General features: G+C 40.7%; 3 protein-coding genes and 1 long non-coding RNA gene across 5 annotated transcripts in view; 3 read left to right on the forward strand and 1 right to left on the reverse strand.

Annotated features, from left to right (window-relative positions):
- Window positions 1-665: 665 nt before the first annotated feature.
- MOCS3 (molybdenum cofactor synthesis 3) lies at window positions 666-2,991 on the reverse strand. The gene has a single exon (XM_019458145.2). It carries the CDS (start codon window positions 2,980-2,982, stop codon window positions 1,573-1,575), a length of 1,410 nt encoding a protein of 469 aa, XP_019313690.2. The 5' UTR covers window positions 2,983-2,991; the 3' UTR covers window positions 666-1,572.
- Window positions 2,992-3,243: 252 nt separating this feature from the next.
- Window positions 3,244-23,694, forward strand: DPM1 (dolichyl-phosphate mannosyltransferase subunit 1, catalytic). Of its 2 annotated transcripts, XM_019458146.2 has the most exons (9): window positions 3,247-3,431; window positions 7,005-7,104; window positions 12,846-12,879; window positions 14,904-14,980; window positions 15,065-15,090; window positions 17,033-17,128; window positions 20,453-20,521; window positions 22,014-22,128; window positions 22,999-23,694. In XM_019458146.2, exons 1-9 carry the CDS (start codon window positions 3,271-3,273, stop codon window positions 23,101-23,103), a joined length of 783 nt encoding a protein of 260 aa, XP_019313691.2. In that variant the 5' UTR covers window positions 3,247-3,270; the 3' UTR covers window positions 23,104-23,694. The 2 variants fall into 2 exon arrangements, with proteins under 2 accessions (XP_019313692.2, XP_019313691.2); XM_019458147.2 differs by lacking the exons at window positions 20,453-20,521; window positions 22,014-22,128; window positions 22,999-23,694 and adding an exon at window positions 18,093-18,222 and having other exon boundaries at window positions 3,244-3,431.
- Window positions 7,116-12,158, forward strand: LOC128773449 (uncharacterized). The gene is made up of 2 exons (XR_008417691.1): window positions 7,116-11,298; window positions 11,346-12,158. It is a non-coding gene; the product is annotated as an uncharacterized LOC128773449 (long non-coding RNA).
- The window catches only part of ADNP (activity dependent neuroprotector homeobox), a 33,958-nt gene continuing 33,036 nt past the window's right edge, over window positions 23,097-24,018 (forward strand). The window contains exon 1 of the mRNA XM_019458144.2: window positions 23,097-23,206. The gene's annotated coding sequence lies outside the window, so the exon portion shown is untranslated. The remainder of the gene's footprint in view (window positions 23,207-24,018) is intronic.

Here is a 24,018-nt window from a genome sequence, read left to right on the forward strand (position 1 = left end):
CAGACTGCTGAGTAAATCTGACCTGCAGAGGGTTTTGTCTGGCCCACATAAACTTTGTATATATACTGTATATATTCTATGTATATATATTGTAGCCAGAGATACAAAGATTCCACACATCTGTGATTTCTGAGAATTATAGACTGGCAGGCAACAATCAGCTGGAGAGTGGAGGCTCTTTTGACATGGCATGTACTCAATTTGCCCCAGATACTCACCAAATCTTTGCTTTTAATTTTGTACGTATTTAGAAGTTAGGCAGACTACCTTCCATCTCATGAAAATGTTGTTTAGTAAGTAAACATAAAAGCACCTACAATTTGTACTGTCATAAAATCCTGGAATAAAATAGATTAAATCAAAGTAGAAAGAGTAAATTGAAGGGGAGAAGTGGGGAGCTGTTTGGTGGGTGTTTCAGCCATGTGGGATGGGGGCTCCGGGATCTGTTGTACAGCGTGTGCATGTGGTTGACAATACTGTATTGTATGCCTGAAAGTTATTGAGGGGTAAATTGTGTTTGTGTGTGTGTGTGTGTGTGTGTGTGTGTTTTGCCACCATAGAAAGAATCAATGTAGTTTACTGCATTAACCGAAGTGAAAAAAAAGCAGCACATAATAATGCAGGAAAAGCACTTGACGAATTCAACCAAAGCTTAGCTAACTATACACGGAAGGAAAATTCTTTAATCTGATAAAGGGAATCTCTGGTAAAGCAATAACAAGTAATACTGGTCAAATAGTCAAGTTTTTCACCTGATTGTGAAGGAGGTAAGAATGCTCCCTATTCCACTTTAATTCAGTATTGTATTTGGGGTCCTTGGCCAGTAAAGCAAGAAAGAAACATAACAGGTTGGATAAGGAAAAAAGGGCAGGGGAGGGCAGAAGGTTGGGACTTAAGCTTGAAGACATCAAAGCAAGCCAAACCGCAGTATATCATGTATACAACACTATAAGAAACATTTTTTCTAAATCATCAATTTGTAAGAGAAACTGACAGACTACAAAGTTTTATCTTGCTAAACTACAAATATCTCACTTTGATATTAATCCAAAATGTTTCATAGAATGACCCTTCCCCACATAATTAAAACAATTTACGTTTTAAACACTTACTTCGGTAGCAATATAGTCTATCCTTTGAAGTAGAAAAAAGACCCAAACAATGTCTTAGCAAACATTAAACTGACCTTAAGTATATCATCTGTGATCAATTTAGTAAAACTACGTTTACAACACTTTTCCAAGCATCAAAACGGACGATTTAAAGTACTGTTTGATTGAGGGAGGTGGACAAAAAAGGACACACGATCTATCAAAACGCAAAACCCTGTCACTTAACATTATAACTCACACGTTCAAGACCTCATCCGAGTGCTAAAAACACAAGACAGATCTCAGAAACGGTAATATAACTGAAAACGACAGCATCCAATACGTTACGACAACAAAGCCCCTTATATAAAGGAGTTGAGGTATTCAGGCTCTTCCATACATTCCTGAAAAAAAAAATGCAAATAAATGTATCTTTTGGGTAACCCAGCCATCTTCCTCAGGTCAGACTCTCCCATCCACCTCAGTACTGCGGAAATGTTCCATCGATTTTGGCAGCCCAGGCCATAAGGCCCCCCACAACATCTTGAACTGTGAACGATTCTAACTCCTGGACTGCTGTCAAGGACTGCAGGATCTTCACGGCTTTCTGGGAGTCATTGCCCAGTTTGCAAATCACATAAACCGGGAAAGCTGCCCCTTCCTGTGTGCCCTGCTTCCCTTCCCGGATAGCTTCTCCTAAGAGTTCCAGGCTCTCTGCATCCCTCCGTTCCAAACGTTTCAAAGGGATGTGTAAGGCATGAGGCAAACGACAGATGTCCACCTCCACTTGAGGCCTAACGTCCAGCAACAGGTGGGGTGAGCCGGAATCCAGAAGTCGCTTATAGTCGGTGACCGAAACTCGCTCCTCTGGGCTCAGCAACCGCAGAGAGCGGCACTTATCAGTGGCTGAGGAGCCACAGAAGGCTTCGTAGTCCTCCAGGGCAGTCACTGTGGGCCGCTCCCCACAAGCTGCACAGTCAGGCCTGCGGCCCCGAAGCTGAATACAACGAAAATGTCCTCTGAGCGCATCAAAGATCAACAGGCTGCCGCTGTAAGACGGGCCCAGGCCTGCTGCGATCTTCAACACTTCCAGCGCCTGCAAGCAGCCCAGGACCCCGGTTACGACACCGAGCACCCCGCCATCCGCGCAGTTGGTCACTGTCTCCGCAGGAGGTGGCTGAGGGAATACGCAGCGGTAGCAAGGCCCGCCGTCATAGTGGTAGACCGTGATTTGGCCCTCAAAGCGCAGGGCGCTGGCTGACACGAGAGGCCGGCCGGCTAGCACACATGCGTCATTAACCAGGTAGCGAGTGGGCACGTTGTCAGAGCAGTCAGCCACCACGTCATAGCGGCGGACTAAGTCTAGCGCCGTGGCTGGCGTAAGCGCCTCCGCATAAGGCACGCACTCCACCGCCGAATTGAGGCGGCGCAGCGAGGCGGCGGCCGAAAAGACCTTGGCCTGCCCGGCCAGTGCCTCGCCATGCAGCACCTGGCGGGCCAAGTTGCTCATTTCTACTACGTCGTAGTCCACAAGGCCAAGGCGGCCTACGCCGGCCGCTGCCAGGTACTGCGCCAGCGGGCAGCCGAGCCCACCGCAGCCCACTACTAGCACCGATGCAGCGGCCAGGCGCAGCTGTCCCTGCACGCCCAGCTCAGGAAGCACCAACTGCCGGCTATAGCGCAAAATCTCATTTCGAGACAGGGAGGCCTTCGGCGGCAGGGGTGATACCGAAACCAGCCGCTCTGGCTCCGGCTCCGCCAAAACAGCCGCCGCCAGCTTCTGCTTCAGGAAACTCAGCTCCTCCTCGCGCTGGGCAACTTGAGCCTGCAAGGCGAGTACCTCCTCCCTGGAAGCCATGGCGCCCCTCCCGGAAGTTGTCCTGAAGAGCATTTCCGCTTCCGGCTTGCCGTCTCCTAGCGACTGGAATAAACTAAATAATTTTACGGAGCTGGGGAAAAAAGCGAAAACTAGACATGCACCTCCTGAAGAAACCCTAAGATTCAAGTTTAAAGATTTATAGTTCCTGGATATTTCCAACGGAACCATGAGGAGAGCCTTAGGAGAACTAGAACCTGGCCACATGGCTGTCCCCCTCTTCCCGAATTTGGTACGGTCCGACCCGCCCCTTCCCGCGCCACGTGACGTCATTCCGTTTCCGGCGTCTCGCGCAGTTCCGCCATGGCCTCCGAGGAAGCGAGCGGCAGCCCTCATAGGTCTCGGCGGGAGCCGGAGGGGCGCGTCCCGCGACAGGACAAGTATTCGGTGCTTTTGCCCACTTACAACGAGCGCGAGAACCTACCGCTCATCGTGTGGCTGCTGGTGAAAAGCTTCTCCGAGAGGTAGCGTGCCCTGCCGCCCTCCCTGAGGAATGAGATGAGCTGGCTTCGCCTGCCTGGGTGTCGGCAGTTGGCTGCGCGAGGAGTCCCTGCAGGCCTCCCTTCGGCTCTTGAGGGAAGCCTCGGGGAGAAGGCCACCCTGCGAGAAAGAGGCGGCGGATACTTCTGGGGTTCATTCTGTGTCTCGGGTTCTCATTCTTGCCCTTGGGTTTTATGAGACGTTCCTTTTATTGTACACTCCCATCCTCTGTCCCCCAACCCCACCCCACGCCCCTGGTTGTCTTTTTCTTAGTAGCGTTGCCCACCTTTTCAGTCGGAGCGAGGTTGAAAGCTTGACCTCACTCCTACTTCTGGATGGTCAGGATGCGGCAGGAGCCGGGAGACTAACCGAGCACGCTCACTCCCGCCCCCGTGCTGAGTGCTTATGTAAGCATGAGGTTTGATCTCTGTGGGTTAGGGAGCTGCTGCTGGCCTGGGCAACTTCGTTGGTCACTAGTGGATGTTTGGTGTGGTTGCTAGAAACTGGGGCTTTTAGAGTTTGAATTTGAAAGTGTTATACAATGTTTTTAAGATTTCGGAAGATCCTGGTATCAGTATGAAGTAGCTTGTTTTAGATCCAGTGGGATCGCGTATAGATGAAGATCTTTCTGTATCAACACATACAAACTTCGAAAATTAAGTAACTTTCTATATGGCTGTGTTATAATTTAACCAGGTCATCTCCGTGAACACAGATTATTTCTAGAGCTTTCTTGTTTTTCTTTTTTGACTTTTGTTTTACGAATGAAAACAGGTACTTTGTTCACACTATATTGTCCAGCATTTAGAAGAGCGCTTGACACACACTGAATGCTCCTTTATTAAATGACTGTTACAGCAAACATGCTCATACTTTTACTAGTGTACTGGGGATAAAGTCTTCAGGATGGAATTACTGGGTCAACTGATGTGCTTAAAATTGACAGTTATTCCCTCTCCTGCTTGCATGGTCACGCTTGCTCTCTCTCAAAAAACAAAACAAAAACAAAAACTAAAAAAGCTTTAGGGGCACCTGGTGGCTCAGTCGGTTGGGCATCTGACTTCAACCCAGGTCATTGATCTCGCAGCTCCAACCCCATACCTGCCCTCAGTGCAGAGCCCACCTTGCATCTTCTGTCTCCCTCTCTCTCTGCCCCTCCCCTACTCTCTCTCTCTCTCTCAAAAATATAAAAATCAACACATTGCTCGCAGAAAAAAAGATTGTACCACCTTAGGACTAGCATTATTTGGAGAGTGCCTGTTTCCCTACCAACCAGCCAACCTGAGCTTTATTAAACTTAACATTTTTGAAAACACTAATTGGTGAAAAATATTGCTTTTTTTTTTAAAGTTTATTTTATTTATTTTGAGAGAGAGAGAGAGAGAGAGAGAATCCCAGGCAGGCCCCACACTGCCAGCACAGAGCCCAACGTGGAGCTCAGACTCACGAATCATGAAATTACCTAAGCCGAAATCAAGAATCAGACGCTAACCGACTGAGCCACCCAGGCGCCCTGTAACTAACTGTCTTAATGTACATGGCTCCTTGCAGTTTTTGTACTCATATCTTTTCCTTTATTTTTTATTTTGGTTTTTACAAACACTTTGCAAATTAGAGAAATTATCTTAATACAGTTGATCCTGTTTATTTTGTCTTCTGATTCTCAAATATTTTTTCCTTTAATCAGAGTGATGTTTAATGAAGGAAACAACTATTTTCAGCTATGATCAGATTACTTAAAGGGAGTTTAGCTTGATTCCTTTAAACTACCTTACCCTCAGGTGTTCTGGGCACTTTGAAACGAGAGAAAGGAATAATTTGCTTATGAATGACTTCATTTCTTTATGAAGTATATCTCTTTCAGCATATCAACTGGAATCAACATCTTAGCAGGTTTTGGCTTGTTAAGTACTAAAGCACCTAGAGGAGAAGGCTTAACAGATGGGCTGATTTTAGCTTTCTTTTTGGATTTTGGGGCTGACTTTTGAAAGCCTTTTAACAGAATGAATGTTTTCTTGCTGATTTCCTTACATATGTTTATTAAGACCAAGAGGAAACAGTGTTGTGGGGGTTTGGTGTGCTTCCTTTACTTTGTCCTTAAGTTTCCCAATAAAGTTGTCCAAAACAAATCCAAAAGGGGGGTGGAGGAAGATGCAGTGATCACATGTACATCCAAGTATTGTGTTGGCTTATTTTTAGAATAGAAACTGTAACATAAAGTTAATGGAGAGCCAGCAGAGAGATTTTAATTTTGAAGCACATTAAAATCTTATGTAATTTTCTGTGCTCTTTCTAATGACTGAGATAATGGTACAACTATTTGAAATAGTGGTGTAAAGATTATGTCACCATTTTAAAGAGGGTTTTTTAACAGATGAAATGAAGTCCTATTTGTTCTTGATTATGTTATTTAAATTTATTTGGGATTAAATTTAAAAGAATATTCAGTCTAAGGTGGCTCAATGGGTTGTGGCCAACTCTTAATTTCTGCTCAAGTCATGATCTTGCGGTTTGTGTGTTAGAGCCCTGCATGGGTCTCTGCCTCCATGCTGAGTGCATGGAGTCTGCTTGGGATTCTGTCTTCCCTTCTCTCTGCTTCACCACCACCGCCCCAATGCACACTGTCTGTCTCAAATAGAACATTAAAAATAAATAAAAGAATATTAACTCAGCAACTCAGTCAACTTGAGATATCTTTTTTTTTTTTTTGAGAGACGAGACAAAGCGCCAGCCTGGGGAGGGGCAGAGAGAGCGGAAGACACAGAATCTGAAACAGGCTCCAGTCTCTGAGCTGTTAGCACAGAGCCTGACGTGGGGCTCGAACTCATGAACCACAAAATCATGACCTGAGCCGAAGTCAGACGTTCAACTGACTGAGCCACCCAGGCGCCCCTTGAGATATCTTTTATTTATTTATTTATTTTTTTTTTAAATTTTTTTTAACGTTTATTTATTTTTGGGACAGAGAGAGAGCATGAATGGGGGAGGGGCAGAGAGAGGGAGACACAGAATCTGAAACAGGCTCCAGGCTCCGAGCTGTCAGCCCAGAGCCCCACGCAGCTCTCGAACTCACGGACCGCGAGATCGTGACCTGAGCTGAAGTCGGCCGCTTAACCGACTGAGCCACCCAGGCGCCCCTTGAGATATCTTTCAAATGTACTTTTGAAATATTTTTTATAACTAAGACTTGATGCTAAGGTTCTATAATTCCACTTCCAAAGTAGGTAAGTAAAATTTTATGATATCCTATGGCATATAATGGACGGATGTGTATGTAATCGCTGTGAGTTTTTAAACTAAAGAGTGTGTTTTTGATTTGAGAATTTTTTTTTATCTCAGGGCTTCATTGTAACGTTTTTATCCATAGGCTGCCGAGTTTGGAGGTAAAGTACTAAATGTTTGACATTTGTTTCATTTGGTAATTGAAGTTTTCTTTGGTGATTAATATGACATAAATTCCCACTTATATTGGTGAGGAAATAGTAATTTTAAAGTTATTTTTTAATTGGAGAGTATTGTCTCTGCAAGCAATACAAACTTTTTTTTTTTTATTTTAGTGGAATCAGCTATGAAATTATAATCATAGATGATGGAAGCCCAGATGGAACAAGGGATGTTGCTGAACAGTTGGAGAAGATCTATGGGTCAGACAAAATTGTAAGTCATGTGAACATTCTTCTGTCACATTAGTTGTGTTTGTAGGGGAAAGATGAGAAATGACAATACTTAAAAGGCAATCTGTTTTTCTAGAAACTGAAATGAAAAAGAACATCTTGCTTGAGTTTTTCCATGTCTTTGATAAATTGGGTCAGTAGCAATTTTACAGCAAAATAGTGAGCCTTTGGATAAAGTCTGTTTTCAGAACTTACTCTGCAGATGAGTTTTCTTGAAGGGCAAAATTAAAGCATGATATTGACAGGAATATTAATGGAACTAGATTGCAATTAGTAATATGTGTCATGATCTTTCTTGCTCCCCTTTTTTGCAACTATAAAAGCTTGTAGCTGGGAAACGTGATTGTTTCCATGTGAAGTTGGCATCTTTCTATTTGTCAGAGCACTTGGCATCTTTCTTTGTAGAACAATCATCTGGGAGTAGATTGACTCTCTGAGTCTTGAACTTTATAGAGTTTCCCACTGTACGTTAAAGGGTGTTGTTTTTCTGCTGGAGTAACTTAGATGTAGAATTCATTTTATAATGGCTTTATAATTTTTATTTTTTATTAAAATGGTTTTTTTAATGTTCATTTTTGAGGGATAGAGAGAGGCTGAGTGTGAGCAGGGGAGGGGCAGAGAGAATCTGAAGCAGGCTCCAGGCTCCAAGCTGTCAGCACAGAGCCTGATGGCACAGAGCCTGACAGGCAGGGCTCAAACTCAGGAAGCTCGAGATCATGATATGAGCCAAAGTTGGACACTTAACTGACTCAGCCGCCCAGGTGCCCCTATAATTTTTATTTTTGACCACTGGTTTATTTTTATAATGGTTTTTATTCATAAGTGTTTGAATACACTTGTGAGCTCTACTTTAGGTAATTTTGGGGCCCAAGCAGACAGTTGAATCCAGATTTAAACACATTCTGAGCATTGGGTATTTTAGAATTTGTATGGACCAGAGTTTCTCAGTCTCGGCACAATTGACATTTTGGACCTAATAATCCTTAGATGTGGGGGACTGTCCTGTATGTTACAGGACATTTAGCATCATCCCTGGACTCCATCCACTAGATGCCATTAGCAGCCCGTCTCCCCAGTGTGGCCACCAAAAATGTCTGTGAGTATCATCAAATGACCTCTTGTGGGCAAAATTGTCCACTCCTCCCAAAAGAGAACCATTGGTATAGATACGAAGAAAGAGGTCTCTTGGAGAACCTTTGTTGATATTTTCATTTTAAGAAATAGCAATTAAGCATTATAAAAAAAAAACTGTGGCAGGGTGCACAAGTTGGAGGAGATATTGGTTGATGGAAGGGAAGCATTTAAGGGGAACATGTTCCTCTTACACACATAGTAAATCTCTCCTATACTAGTTATTCTTTCCATATCACACCTGGGCACCTCAAAGATCTATCACCCTTCCAATCCTCCTCCAGATGTACAGGAAGAGATTAAAAGTTGACAGATTTCCAGCCTTCTGTCAGTGACTTCTTATGATGCTAGGTTCGTTTTTTTGGCCACAGTCCCCCAGTTTTTCTTTTACAAGTTCCGGGCCAAAGCCACTAAATCACATGTTACATGTAGAATACTCTGAGTTAGGCACTTCTGTTTAAGCCAGGAATATCAACCTGACAATACTTTGAATACTTTTGCCATAGAACTTCAGCCCTGAGGTATAATTGATTGATCTTAGGGTATGTCTACTAAATTGACCTTTTCAAATGCTAAAACAATATGGCCCTCAAAGAGTTCCATTTTTCCCATCAACCAATAAAATTCAAAATAATGGGAAAAAAACTGCATTCACTATTACAATTTTCTTACAGTTCCTTTGTTATTTTATGATATTCAAATCATTTAAACTAGAAAAATTGCCCTTTTTTCCCCCTCAACAATATCAGGCCATGCCAGAAATGGCCCTTCTTGCTTTTAAGTGACAAGTGCCACAAGTTTACTTGGGAGAGAAGATGGAGAAGGATTATTATTGAAGCTATTTTACAATATCTCAAAACATTAAGCACCCGATGCTTTGTTTGCTGGTCTTTCAAACTGGCTGGAATGAATGTTTCAGAAAATGAAGGAAGTTTGTTTGGTTTTTAACTCTATGTGAAGAAACTGAGCCAAGAGGTTAAGTCACTTCCAATGTCATATAGCTAATAAATAGCAGAGGTGGGACCATACAAAAGTAGAGGCACATACCTTGAACTGTTAATGATGGTTATATAGGTCAGGGAGAGCTGAGGTTGTGGAGGGCTTCAGCCTTTCTATGTCGAGTGCTTACATGACATTTGATTTACATCATCTGTTTCAGCCTCCAACCTGAGGTCAGATTATATCACTTATATTATTCCATAGTTTACTATTTTACAAGTTCTGATAATGTAATGCATCTTCATTACTTTTAAAACATCAAATATAACTAAGATTGAGAGGTTTGACTACTTAAAAATACCAAAATATTACCTCTGACGAAAAGATCAGTATCCTAATGAGATGTACAAAACCATAATTCATAAGAACTATAAACAGCCAAAAATGGAAAAAATAAAATGAAAAAAAAAAAGGGAGCCTCATTGATAGTAAGGAATTGCAAAACAGGAAGAAAGTACAATTATTAGCCTTTTTTTTTTTATGTTTTGAGAGCGCGCGCGCGAGAGTCAGAGAGAGAGAGAGAGAGAGAGAGAGAGAGAGACAGAGCACAAGTGGGGGAGGGGCAGAGACAGAAGGAGACACAGAACCCAAAGCAGCTCCAGGCTTCCAGCTGTCAGCACACAGAGCCCGATGTGGGGCTCGAACTCAAACCGTGAGATCATGACCTGAGCCGAAATCGGACGCCCAACCGACTGAGCCACCCAGGCGCCACTACAATTAGCCTTTCTTAGCTGAAGATTTATTTTCATTATGGTAAAAAAAAAAAAAAAAAAGTCCACTCAAATACTGTTGATCCTGGTTTTTCTAAAATGTCATCAAGATTTTCTATAGTAAAAATGTTTTAGAAAATAAGTGTTTTACCAAATCATAGGGTCACATGAAGTATCTTATAAGCAGTTGTGGTGAGCATTCATCAGAGTGTGTGCCCAGCACTCCTGCACGTACTTTCTGTGAGTTCACACTTGTCCTGATGGCTGTGAGATAAGCTCTGTTGTGCCCTTTACTGCTTTGAGCCATCCTCATTGATGTGAGGGGGCAGAAAAGGAAGGGGGTGGAATTAAGGATTTGAAAGTACAGCACGCTAAACAAAACAGTGTGTTATTATGTAAGAAATGAAAAAACTACATTGTTGTCAAATGAAAAAGTTACTGATAAAACTGAAGTTGCCGTTTATGAACCTCCTAGTCCCTTCCCCAGGGGAGACCTCTGTCAGCAGTTTGGTGGGGGTGGCCTCAGACCTTTGTGCATGTGTGCGCATGGGTCTACATGTGGAGAACTGGGTAAGGTGGTGCTTTTGTTTTTTTAACATAGATGTAATCTTCCTGCATTCTGTTGATTTGTAATTATAGCTTGGAGATCTTTTATTACTAAATTTTCTCATTCTTTTAACTGTAGCACAGCATTCTTTCATATGCAGCGTGGTTTATGTTTTATAAACACTTGAGAAAAGACTTTTCTAGCAGAAACATAGGATTAGAAGATCTAAGGTGAACTCTATTTTTTTTAATGCTCATTTATTTTTGAGAGACAGAGCACGAGTGGGGGAGGAGCAGAGAAAGAGGGAGACACAGAATCCGAAGCAGGCTTCAGGCTCTGAGCTGTCAGCACAGAGCCGGACGCAGGGCTCGAACTCACGAGCTATGAGATCATGACCTGAGCTGAAGTCGGACAATTAACTGACTGAGCTACCCAGGCGCCCCTCCCTGTTCAGTAAATTTTAATTACTGTACATGGTTGATTGAATGTCTAGTTCTCCTGTAAGAGCTCATCAAGCAGAAGTGTATTTTGTCTTTGTTCCTCCCCAAGACTTGCATGCAGTTTGCATGTAGTAAAAAGTACTACAATCTGTCCTGGTTGAATTGAACTGAAAATACTCTGTTTAGAGATTTGCAGTCTGAGGCAGCCTGCTTATAGACTGGCAAATGCAGAAGGGGACAAGATAGGCTCAGTAGTGAGTCTACTTGAGCCGTGTAAGAAACAGTAAGAAAAGAAAAAATACAATTTTTTTTGTTAGGAATATAACCCTAGGGGCACCTGGGTGGCTCAGGTGGTTAAGCATCCAACTCTGGGTTTCGGGGCACCTGGGCGGCTCAGGTGGTGAAGCATCCAACTCTGGGTTTTGGCTCAGGTCGTGGTCTTGTGGTTTGTGAGTTCGAGCCCCACATCGGGCTGTCTCCTATCAGCACAGAGCCCACTCTGGATCCTCCTCTGTCCCCCTTTCGCCTTACCCCTCCCCCTCACGTGCTTTGTCTCTCTCAAAAATAAACATTAAATATATATGTATGTATATGTATATATTTAGGAATATAACCCTAAAGTCATGTAATTGTGGCATTAGAGAATGTAATGAGGTCATCCAAGGATAAAGTCAGGATAAGTTGATGGAGTGATGTCAGCATTTAAGATCATAAAAGGAGTTCAAAGAAAGGAGTATAAATACCCTTTCAGCCAGTGATTCAACTTTTAGGGTGCTAATTACAGAAATAACTGGACCTTGGGACACCTGGGTGGCCCAGTCAGTTAAACATCTGACTCTTGATCTCTGTTCAGGTCATGATCTCCTGGTTCCTGAGATCAAGTCCTGCCTAGGGCTCAGTGCTGATAGCATGGAGCCTACTTGGGATTCTCTCTGCCCCTTCCCCACTCCTTTTCACTCAGTGGTGCGCTTCCATTCGTTGGTGCACTCTGTTTCTCAAAATAAGTAAATAAACTTTATATAAAAAAGAAAACGGGGCGCCTGGGTGGCTCAGTCGGTTAAGCATCCGACTTTGGCCCAGATCATGATCTCACAGCTAGTGAGTTTGAGCCCCGCTTTGGGCTCTGTGCCGACAGCTCAGAGCCTGGAGCCTGCTTCAGATTTTGTGCCTCCTCTCTCTGCCCCTCCCCTGCTCACGCTCTCTCTCTCTCTCTCAAAAATAAACAAACATTTAAAAAAAAAAAAAAAAGAAAGAAAACAGGACCTATACAAAAGGATATATGTACAAGTGTCTTTGTTGTAGGTATATTTGTAGTGGCAGATACCTGGAACCAAACTGAATGCCATTAACTGATGAATGACCATATATTGTCTAACTTGTAATCTTAAGCCTGTGTTTTTGTAATTGAGAAAAATAAAAAGGAAAACAAATCAAGAACTAAAAACTAAATCATTAAAATCACAAAAGGAATTGGGGAAACAAATGTGGCTATCAAATATTCCAAGAAGATATGGAATAAGTGGGTTAAATCCTCAGTTTTCTTAGGGGAAGGAACCAGTAGATGTTGTTCAAAATGCTAAGTCATAGATATAATATATTGTTACATACTGTTTTCTGGTGGGTAACTCCAGGAAAAAAAAAATGTTTAAAATTTGGCCTGCAGTGTTGGGGTGAAATTTTCTAAGCTGTTAAACTATTTGATTTGTTATTAAATACTAAGCACTTTTTCACTTTGGCAAAAAATGTTAAGCATACTTTGCTTTAATGTCTAATATAAGGTCTAATGTATGGAACTATGTTTCTGTTAAAAAGGGTAAGTACCTATAAAAAAATAATTTTTAATAGTTTTGTGTGTGTGTGTGTGTGTGTGTTAAAATGCTGTTTCTTATTCTTGTAGCTTCTAAGACCACGTGAGAAGAAGTTAGGACTGGGTAAGTATAACCTCTCACCCCTCATACCTGCTCCTTGCCTTGGTAAGGTGATCCAGTATGTGTTTTCCCAATTTGGAACAGGGCCAAAATACAGTGTCCTCCTGTAATGGTTTTTAATGATCTTAATGACATTGAAATGGTTTAACTTGAGTTGTCTCTATCTGTCAAAGCCCAGTTGGGAAAGCAGAAACCACTGTCAGTCTTTCAACGTAGGGAATTTAATACGAAGAATCTGGTTACGCAGGTGAAGGAATGCTGAGAAGCCAAATGGAGCCGTGAAGCTACTCAGACTAGTAACAGCTAGTGGTTGCTACCACCCCTCGAAAGAAGCAACAATAGGAGATGGTGCTTTTGGAGCCCAGGAACCCCAGGTTATTTAGAAGGGGTTGGAATAATGGAGTGGGGGCTACCTGGCAGGAGCTGGAGCCATGGGGATACCCAGTCAGTGCTGGGATGCAGTGTAAGAGTGGGGACACACTTCGACTTTTCCTCTTCTCTCCTGGCAACTATCCCCTGGTGTCTCCCAAAGCGATTTGGCAGCCAGTTGACAAGAGCCCTTGGGAACTGTAGTTCCATGCAGTGTAGAACAGAGAAGGGGTCCGAGAGCAAATGTGTTGGGACCAGCACACCACTTTAGCTCTAAATCTTTGAGTATTTTTTTAGAAGTTATAAACAGTTACTCTTTGTTTTTAAAAAAGAAAGCTTTTCCAGCTTTTAATTATAGGAGGTTATAGAAAATCTCAGATGAACTTGGTCCTTCCAAGATGAATATCTGAATGCCCTTATTTCTTTTCTTTTGGTTGTAGTTGCTTATATTGGGAAATAATAATAATTTTATTAAAAAATTGAGAGAGCATGGAGGAAGCACAGTTCTTTTTTGTTGTTTTTTAATGTTTATTTGATTTATTTTAGAGAACGAGAGAACACAAGCAGGGGAGGGGCAGAGAGAGAGGGAGACACAGAATCCGAAGCAGGCTCCAGGCTCTGAGCTGTCAGCACAGATCCCTTGGGGGTCAAACTCATGCACTGTGAGATCATGTCCTGAGCCAAAGTTGGATGCCTAACCGTCTGAGACACCCAGGTGCCCTGGAAGCACAGTTCTTAAAAATCGAGTACTTGCTGTCCTGAAGACCCTTAGTTCTCTGGCATCATAAAGTATCTGAATATCTGAACCCAGAAGTTCTTTGGGATTGAAGTAATCTGGAAACTGCCGTGAAAGCAACCAGGAATTACTAACCAGTCAGTAGAAATCCAAAAAGCTGTGATGGTGACTTTTGAGCAAAGGAAGTTAGAACTGAGTTCGGCCTTGGGGCACCTGGGTGGCTCAGTTGGTTAAACGTCTGGCTTCAGTTCAGGTCATAATCTCATGGTTCATGAGTTCCAGCCTCGTGTTGGGCTCTCTGCTCTCAGCACAGAGCCTGCTTCAGATCTTCTGTCGATCCTCTGTCCTCTCTCTGTCCCTCCCCTACTCCCGTGCTCGCTCGCTCGCTCGCTCACTCACTCTCATGAATATTTAGAAGACTTTGCCCTTACTAAGAAGATACTGTGGTGGCTTGGACCTAGAGAATGCAGGAATCCTCAAATCCCAATTTACCCTTACTTGCCAGGTCCATAGGGAACTTTTAGGCATGAGGGTGGCTAAATAATTCCTGGTTGTGCCTTTGACCCCAGACACCAGACCAGGGCTCTAGTGTATTAGGCTTACAGCATAGAAGACATTCACTGGGTAGCTTTTATGAAGATGGGACAGGAGTGATGGGGAAGAGCAGAGGCAGGGCAATACTCGCCAGGTCAGGATTCAAGCATCGGAAGATGGTGCCTGGGACTAAGGTGAAGTTGGAGATGAAAGAACGGACTCAAGAGATGTTTTTTATTTTGAATAAATAGGATTTAACAGTAGTTTAGTTTTACCTCTGGAGAACTGCTGTATGCTTTTCAGATGCTTAATTTAATTTCTCGCCTGTTCACGAGTATACTTCAGTGTTTCCGGTGATTTTCTTTAATGGATATGTTTTTGTTTTTAGGAACTGCATATATTCATGGAATGAAACATGCCACAGGAAACTACATAATAATTATGGATGCTGATCTCTCACACCATGTAAGTGGTATCTTTTTTTGTTAGCTATTCATGATAGGTTAAGCCTGTTTTACTGACTTCATGTTTATTTTTTTTTAATTTCAGCCAAAATTTATTCCTGAATTCATTAGGTAGGTATTTCTAATATTTGAAAAAATTCTAATTCAAATCATTTATCTTATGTTGATTTTGGACTTCTTTTCATTTTTTTCATTCTTTACTAATTAAAAACGGACATGCTATTTTGTTTGCTGTCAAAATGGATACCAACATATATATTTGAGGCTCTTGACTATAGATATGTGACTAAATGATATATTTTAGGAACTAAGCAACAGATAATTCCTTTGTTATCTAAATTCTTCCAGAATATGGGAAAAGATGGAAGGTGACTCTGTTAAATGGAATTAAGCCCTGCATCGTAAGGGTGAAACACCATGAACAAATAGGGTTTATTCCAAGAATGCCAGGATGGTTCATCATCAGGAATTCATCAACATAATTTATCACATTAACAAAGCATGATTGAGTCTATAGATGCTAAAAGGTATTTGACAAACTTCCTGGGTCACCTCTAATGAAAACTTGAAAGTAGAAAGAAAAGGAGAACACTTAAATTTGATGGAGAAATCCAGTCCTGACACAAACATCTTACTAATTGGTGAAATGTTGAATCATTAATAAATGCATCAAGTTAGGCATACAGCTGTTATTATACATGGATATTTTAAGTGACATATTAAGCATGTAGTATAAATACTGATAAGGGATACAAAATTGTATTTATTTGCAGGTAGTATAGTTGTATTCTTAGAAAATCCAAAACAACATGAAACCTCTCAGAATAAGAATGTGGAAGCTGTGCTCAGTGTAAGCTACTAGGTAACGTTTCTCCCCTGTTTGGATCACTTCAGGCTCTTTTCTTTGCCCTTCAAACTGCTGTGTGATCTGGCCCCTCTGCCCCCCTCCTTTGGCTAAAATGTTCTTTCCTTTCTCCTTCATAGCCAACTATTCTCATCCTTTGATCTCTGCATAAAGTCCCTTCAGAGATACCTTGTCTGCTTATATGTTGAATACCCAAAAGCCCCTTTGACCTGTGAAGGAAATGAAACCAGGGGAATAGAAAATTTGTGAAAGACAGAAATAGGCCATATGTAGAAGAAAGCCCAATGGCTGATGAACCCAAGAGAAGATACCCTGGCATGTTGTCAGGGAAATGCAGTTGAAATAACTGTGGGAGTATTTTATTACCCGTTAGTTCGTCATAATTACAAACTGAAAGAGCAGCACATCTAGTGCCAATAAGATGGTGGGAGGTGGACACACAAATATTGCCGGAGAAATGTGAGTTGCCACAACCTTTTTGGAAAGTAATTTCTGGTGATATCTGTTGGAAATACTCCTAAGCTTTATTTTAGCAAATCTGTTATGTTCCACTTTGGGTCGTCTAAGCACCAGGATGTACGTTTATAAAAACATTGCCACACTTCATTGTGGTTGTGTTGTTGGGGGTGGGGAAACCCACCATGAAAACAACCATATAAGTATGTGGGTTCAGTGTTCTGTGGGACATTTTTGCAGCTATTGGAAAAAATGGGGAAATTCTCCGCTGACCTATAGGGATGTCCATGGTTCCATTATGTATGTTGTTAATGGACACAAGGCAGTTGCAAAATGTACTTTTTTGGGTTCCAGTTTCGTTAAAGCAACCAGAAAGCCTGGAGTTCCGTGTGTCTTTATCTTTCTGCAAAGAGAAAGGTCTGGAGGGTTACCAGACTGTTTTAGCACTGTTTACTTCATGGGGCCGAGAACAGAAAGGAGGGAGATTACATCTTAGGATGGTTTCACATGGTACAATCAGCAAGTACTATTTTTTTAGTTTTAGAAGTTAACACAGGGGAAAAAAATCAGAATTGGAAATATTACATCAAAAGATTTCTTAGTGGTATAGTTCATGCTTTCTTGGCATTATATTTCCTGTGCAAGTCTTAAAAGTTCTTTTTGTATAACTCATGAAAATAACTATTGAAAGCTCAATAGCTTTTTCTAATTGACAACTGATTTTTTCTATAGGAAGCAGAAGGAGGGTAATTTTGACATTGTCTCTGGAACTCGCTACAAAGGAAATGGAGGTGTATATGGCTGGGATTTGAAAAGAAAAATAATCAGGTAGAGACATGTGCTATGGTTTCTCTCTTGTTTAGTGTAACTGGACGTATGTTTGTAACAGGTATTTGGATTATAAATCACCATGGTGCCTTGGGATTTCTGGGACCAGATTGTTAACTTCATATATACGTATGTATGTATGTACATATGTATATGTGTATATATATAGTCATCTCAAATGTATGTAATCATTTCAAATAAATGAGACACTTCATGATCAGCTATTACTAAGCAGCAAAAGTAGTGAGGCTTTGGAGTCAGACCTGGGTTAAAATCCTGATTGTGTCATTTAATCCCTGTGTCACGTAGCATATTGTACCTTTTCTAGCCTTACTTCCCTCATCACAAAATGGAAATGAAACATACTGTTTCAGTTTTCTATCACTGTATAACAAACTGTGTCAAAGCTTAGTGACTTAAAACAACTATTTCTCCTCATTCTGTGACTTGGTTGATGGTTCCCCTGCTAGCTTCACCTGGGCTCATTCTTGCAGCTTCTTCAGCTGGAAGGTCAGGGTCAGGTAGGCTGAAAGATCCAAGATGGCCTCATTCCTGTATCCAGTCGTTGGGGCTGGTCGTTGTCTGGGGCATCTCACTACTGCACCTTCTGGAAAGCTTGGCCAGTGTCTTCACATGGCATCCTAAGGGCAGCATCCAAGAGTCCTAAGGCTGCAGCAGCAAGGCCTCCTAGTCCTAGGCTCTGGAGCTAACAGCATTCTTTTTTGGTCAGAGCAAGCCCATAATCAAGTGGTGAGGAAGGAGAAGCCACTTACTGGTCTTCATCCACAAGGAATTTGGGAGCATATTTAATCTACATCACTTTTTTGTGCTTCTTAGGAAGATGAGGTCAATTTTAATCCATAAAGGATCTATCCAGCTTACTATGTTACACATGACGACATAATTTTATACAAATTCTTACTAATGTTAGTGTTTTTTGTCACCCTTTTCATCCCTATTGAAGATTCTGTTGAGTTAATCTCCGTTCTGCTTCTTAAATGTGGAACCTTGGGCAAGTCATTTAAGACCTGTAGGACCCTCAGCCTTCAGTGAAATGAAGGGGTTGGATAAAGCAGAGAAAAAATCCTACACTACTTTTTCCTGTTCGCTCTTTCTTTCTCGTGCACACACACACACACACACACACACACTATATACACCGTTTGAATGGATCACCACAGGTGGGGCAAAACCATCAGTATTTTCCACAGGCTCTCCAGATGATTCTGTTGTACAACCAACATTCAGAACAACAGATGAGTGATCTCTCTCTCAGACCCGTCTGAATTTGGTCATCGGAATTCTTATTTAAAATAAGGGAATCCCGATCAGATACAATTTACAGCTTTTAGTTGGATCATTAAGTTATATTGAGTTGTGTTTGTCATCACTTGTTAATGTCTGCACTGACTTAGTATATAAACTCCTGAGAAAGATTATGTAATCACTTGCCCAAGGTCTCATTTGTGTGATCCAGAATTAGAATTAGAATCCAAGTCTGTCTCACCCTTGCTGCATATTTTAAAACAAACCCCCATTTAAAAATGCATTATCATGACGGGCACCCTGGTGGCTCAGTCATTTAAACGGCAATGCCTGATTTTGGCTCAGGTCGTGATCTCAGTTCGGGAGTCCAAGCCCCATGTCAGGCTCTGCGCTGACAGCTCAGAACCTGCTTAGGACTCTCTGTCTCCCTCTCTTTCTGCCCTCCCCTACTCACGTGCTCACTCGTGCATGTGCATGCTCTCTCTCTCTCCCTCTCTCAAAAGTAAATAAATAAACATTAAAAAAAATACATTAGCTTGAATAGAGCTGCAAATACATACGTATACATACACACATAAACATGTATGCATGCTTTCCTTTGATTAAACCCATCTTGGGGAGGTAAACTGTGTCCTAGAATTTTTTTGTTATCTATTAGAAGCCTCTTGAAAGGGAAAATGTTTTTGAAATTAGCCATTATCCCAGCTATATGACTAATCATGTTATTTGTATAAAAATAATCTTTCCGAGGGAGGGCCTTGGTAGTTAGTTACCTTGGCTTTGGAGAGAAACTGTTCTTTCCAGTTTGCCCCGGAAAACTTTTTTTTCTGAATCGGAGTTTACTAAAATAGCTGCAATAAAAAAGCCACTTTTTCCAAGGGCAAGGAAAGTCTTTTTGAAATACTAATAATAGCTATTAGTAATAGCTTGAAACTGATACTTGGTTGTGTTGGAAGCACACATCCTGTCATTGTTGTAGACTGGATGTCTTTGCTAAAATTCATGTGTTAAAGTACCTTACCCCCAAAGCATTGGTATTTGGAGGTGGGGCCTTTGGGAGGTAATTTAAATATAGTGACCATGGGGCACTCATGGTAGGATTAGTGCCCTTTCAAGAAGAGACCAGAGAGATTGGCTTCTCTTGGCCTCCTCCCCTCAGCACATAGCATGAAGGCAGCCCTTTAAGCTAGGAAGAGGGTCCTCCTCAGGAACCAAGTCTGCTGCACGTTGATCTTGGACTTCCCAGCCTTCAGAACTGTGAGAAATGAATATAAGCCACCCAGTCTACGGTATTTAGTTATAGTGGCCCAAGGAGACTGACACAGTCTCAGAATGAACCTTTGTTCAATTTCCACAGATTGCCAAAAACCAAAACCCTTTCCCACTTGTATACTTTCTTTAAAAAAAAAAAAAAAAAAAAAAGCCGTATTTATGCAGACTGACCTGTTGCATTACTTGAAATCCACAATCCCTTGTTGCTGATTAGAATCTGAAAAGGATACTCCAAATCCCTGATCCCTTTTGCTCTCTGAGAGATGCTCATAATTCTAAATAATGGCTGTTGGCAAATAGGCAAGTTGAATTTAAAATGTTACCTTTCTTACCTAAAATTTATAAGAATGATTGTTTTATAGGTCCCCTCTACGTGTCACATTTGAGAATAAAAGTCCCCATTTTCTGAAAAATGAGAATGCCAAATCTTTTACTGACTAAACTTTTTTATAAAATTAACATTTTTTTAAATGTTTATTTTTGAAAGAGAGGGCATGAGTGGGGTAGGGGCAGAGAGAGAGGGAGACAGGATCCAAAGCAGGCTTTGCACTGAGAGCAAAGAGCCCGATGTGGGGCTCAAACTCATGAACCATGAGATCATGACCTGAGCTCAAGTCAGATGCTTAACTGATTGAGCCACCCAGGCACCCCTATAAAATTGACATTTTTGTGAAACAGTTGTATTTATGAAATTTGTGTAGCAATTTTAGCACTCTGATCTCATGTGTGTTTCTCTTGTTTAAAAAATGTATTTTATAAAGAAAATCTGATTGTTTTATTTAACAGCCGTGGGGCCAATTTTATAACTCAGATTTTGCTCAGACCAGGAGCATCTGATTTAACAGGAAGTTTCAGGTACAGTAAAAACTTGTAATTTTATATTTTCTATATAAACTTTCTTGCTATACAGTGGCTTATTTAGGAAATGCTTTTCATTTCTACCCCATTTTTCTTCTGGAACACACAAAGGCCGACTGAAGTTCCTTCAGAGTTGCTAATGAGGCCTAAGCATCTTCTTAAGGAAAAATGTGTACTTTCCAAAGAGCATCCAAGGCAGGGCTTAGGTTAGTGTGTTTGTTAACATTCTCACTGGTGCTCAGCCCCTTGGGGGGCCCCAGAGGGCCAAGGTGGTTACTCAACTGCTTATTCAGAACATGGCTGTCACTGGTGATGTGCTCCAAAGAACACGTCTACCAGCAATTTTCTGCAATTTATATGAATATTTATGGCACAGTCCACAGAAAAGTTTAAAGACTTCAGTTACGTTGTTCTCCATATGCTTTCAATTAAAAAGCAAGCCTTGTTTAATTGGAATAAAGCCTCCTGCCAGGTTGGGAAGGGGTAATTTTTGTTTGTTTGGGGGGGGGGGGGGTATGTTTTTAATTTTTGAACTGCTATAGTAGATGAACTGTTTCGTATGACCATGCCAAATGACTAAAGACTGCCACTTTTTTGTCTCTGAAGCTAGAAGATGTCTGTTCCTCTACTTTAAGGCCTAAACCTCATGCATTAGTTGATAATTTATATTACTTGATACTTGCTCTTTTCTATTAAATGTTGATTCTTTTTTTTTTTTTTTTTTTTAAGTATTGACACTCTAGGTTAAGCCAGGTTAAGACAGGAACTTAGGCATCACAGGATTGAGGCAGTCCTGGTAAGATACAGCTATTACCAATTAAGGTCACAGTTAGATATGTATAATGGACAGATGTCCAGCCCAACTTTAGATGGGCTGCAGGCCAAACAGATCCCATCAAATTTACAGAGTAAGACAGAGGAGCTAAGAAGTCCTTTGGGTGAACCCAGTCACTTTCTTCAGGAACTCTCCTTTAAGTCCCCTAGAGGTACTTCAGTTTATCCCAGGGAATTTATTTAGTAGATCTTGGGAAATAGAAACTGGTTATAGGCATTTGTGAGGAAACACCTGTTAGTTACTGAGTGTGTTCTGCTTTATATTGTGGATTCATCATCATCTGTCAACTCTATTGTTGCAATATTTGGAACAGTTTCCCTTTGTTCAACCTGAAAAATAAATTTTAAGAAAATTTAAAAACTAAAAACAGTGGGTGGTTCTGCTTCAAGTGATTCACTTTAGCCTATTTTTATAACTTCCTTAAAAGACACTAAGAATTCATTTTCAAAAGTATTCTAAATTATTTACCAAATATTTCATGACCATTCCGCTTCAGGACAAGTGTCATAATCATCAGCTGTGACCACTTTTCTGCATACAGATGGCTAGTGAAAGTTTTAGGTTTTATAAATACCAGTGAACTTTCCAAAGATCAGGTTACATGTAGGCAAGTGTATTTACCTAGGTGTTCATGTATATTTTAATTTCTCACAGGTTATACCGAAAAGAAGTCCTACAGAAATTAATAGAAAAATGTGTTTCCAAAGGCTATGTCTTCCAGATGGAGATGATTGTTCGGGCAAGACAGTTGAATTATACTATTGGCGAGGTAGGCAACTGATGGTAAATAGTCCACTGTATTCCTTGTAAAGGAACAATAGGTTTAGACTTTTTATAATAAAAAGTTTAACTTGCACAACTACTGAATAAATGTGGAAAGCTTCCAGTTGTTGAGAATGTTCGTGCACTAAAGGATGAAAATTCATTTCACTTCCAAATTACTACCTACATTTGACCTAAGATGTAAAACCTTAATAGAAGGCAGCATTCTCTTTTAAGGGATTAAAAGCTACTGGTACCTTATTCATTTTGCCCTTTCTTCTGGTCACCCAGCCTTGTGAGATGAGTGTCTTTGCTCCTTTTCTTCTTGCCGTTGCCAAGAGCCACCCTAATGATGAATCCTTTTGCCATTTCCTAGGAGTAAATGAAGAGGACAGGAATATTTCCAGCCAGCTAGTGAGCTCTCAGGGAAGGCTCTCCTCACTTAACACTAATGTTTGTATTCATAGCAAGAAAATAGCTAACTAGATTGCCATTTCTCGTGTGGAAGTTCCAAGATTTTTAACTTCACACTAAAATAGTGACAGATAAATTTAATGGACTACTGAAAAATTGTACTTTTGGAGTATCAATTTTTCTTGAAGTACAGGCTGAAACTTTGGTAAACCAGCTTAATATTCAGGATCAGTGCTTTCAGACAGTTGGAGATTTGGTTCATATGACCGATTTTTACATAATGAAATGTTTAAAGATTTGGAGGTACACACGATTGCTGTAAGAATCCTCTAATTGTGAACTTACTTGAAGGACTTGGCTATCAGAAGTTAAATTTTATTTGTATTGTATTGGTGTATGCCTGCTATACTTCCTTTCTAATAGTTTTGAAGACTGACTTACCATATATATTTTTTTTAACTAGGTTCCAATATCATTCGTGGATCGCGTTTACGGTGAATCCAAGTTGGGAGGAAATGAAATAGTCTCTTTCTTGAAAGGATTATTGACTCTTTTTGCTACTACATAAAAAGAAAGTTATTCATTATACTTATCATGTTGATTCATTTAAACATAAAAGAAGCCTGGTTGCTGATTTTTATAAAATGTACTCTTAGAGCATAAATCATAAGGTAAGGTAAATTTCATACAAATCTTTTTTCTGAGGAAACTACATTTTATATGTCAAATTAAATTAGAAAAACGAGCAGTGTTCTCAATTTTCACTTGCATTTTGCTGTATTAAGACTTGTAAATAAATGTATTTGGTTTTTTTTTTTCCCCCCAGAAAATACTGCTTTCATTAGAATATGAGTGCAGAATTTCTTACATGGGGAAGATTTTGAAGTATATAAAAACTGGATTCATAGCTCTTTGTAATAGTGTCAGAAGTAAGAAAAATGTTAATTTTATTCATGAAATATATATGGCTGTTTCTGTATGAATGAACAAGTAGACACATCTGCCCCTTCTTAAAAAATGTATCTCAAATTTCTTAGATAAAATAATATATCCAGATCACAATTTTAGAATTTGGCCCTTTGTAGCTGTTGTGTTGATGAAGCATTACATCTGTCAAAGCAAGTCTGTTTAAAATACATACTGTGAATTGGAAACTTGACATCAGTTGATGGCATAGTTTTTTTCTCCCCTATCCTGAGCAGTAGCTTCTATCAGTAAGAAAAGAATACTGATGACATATTAAGGTATCGATGTTTTAATGACTTTTAAGACTTAGCTGCTATAGCACTTTTTAAACATCTGACTCTTACTAAGCTGTAAGTGTTCTGCCAGGTAAATTGCAGGCTAAGTTGTTCCTGAAAGCCAGCACGAATGTTCTGTGTACCTATCTTGTCTAACCTGGGTGTTTCAAAAACACTAAATTTCTAACTGTAGTATAGCTTATGGAACATACAGGATCTTTTAAGTTTGCAGGAAGTCATAC

Source organism: Panthera pardus, unplaced genomic scaffold (assembly GCF_024362965.1).
Source record: "Panthera pardus isolate Hobbes unplaced genomic scaffold, ASM2436296v1 HiC_scaffold_25, whole genome shotgun sequence".
NCBI lineage: Eukaryota > Metazoa > Chordata > Mammalia > Carnivora > Felidae > Panthera > Panthera pardus.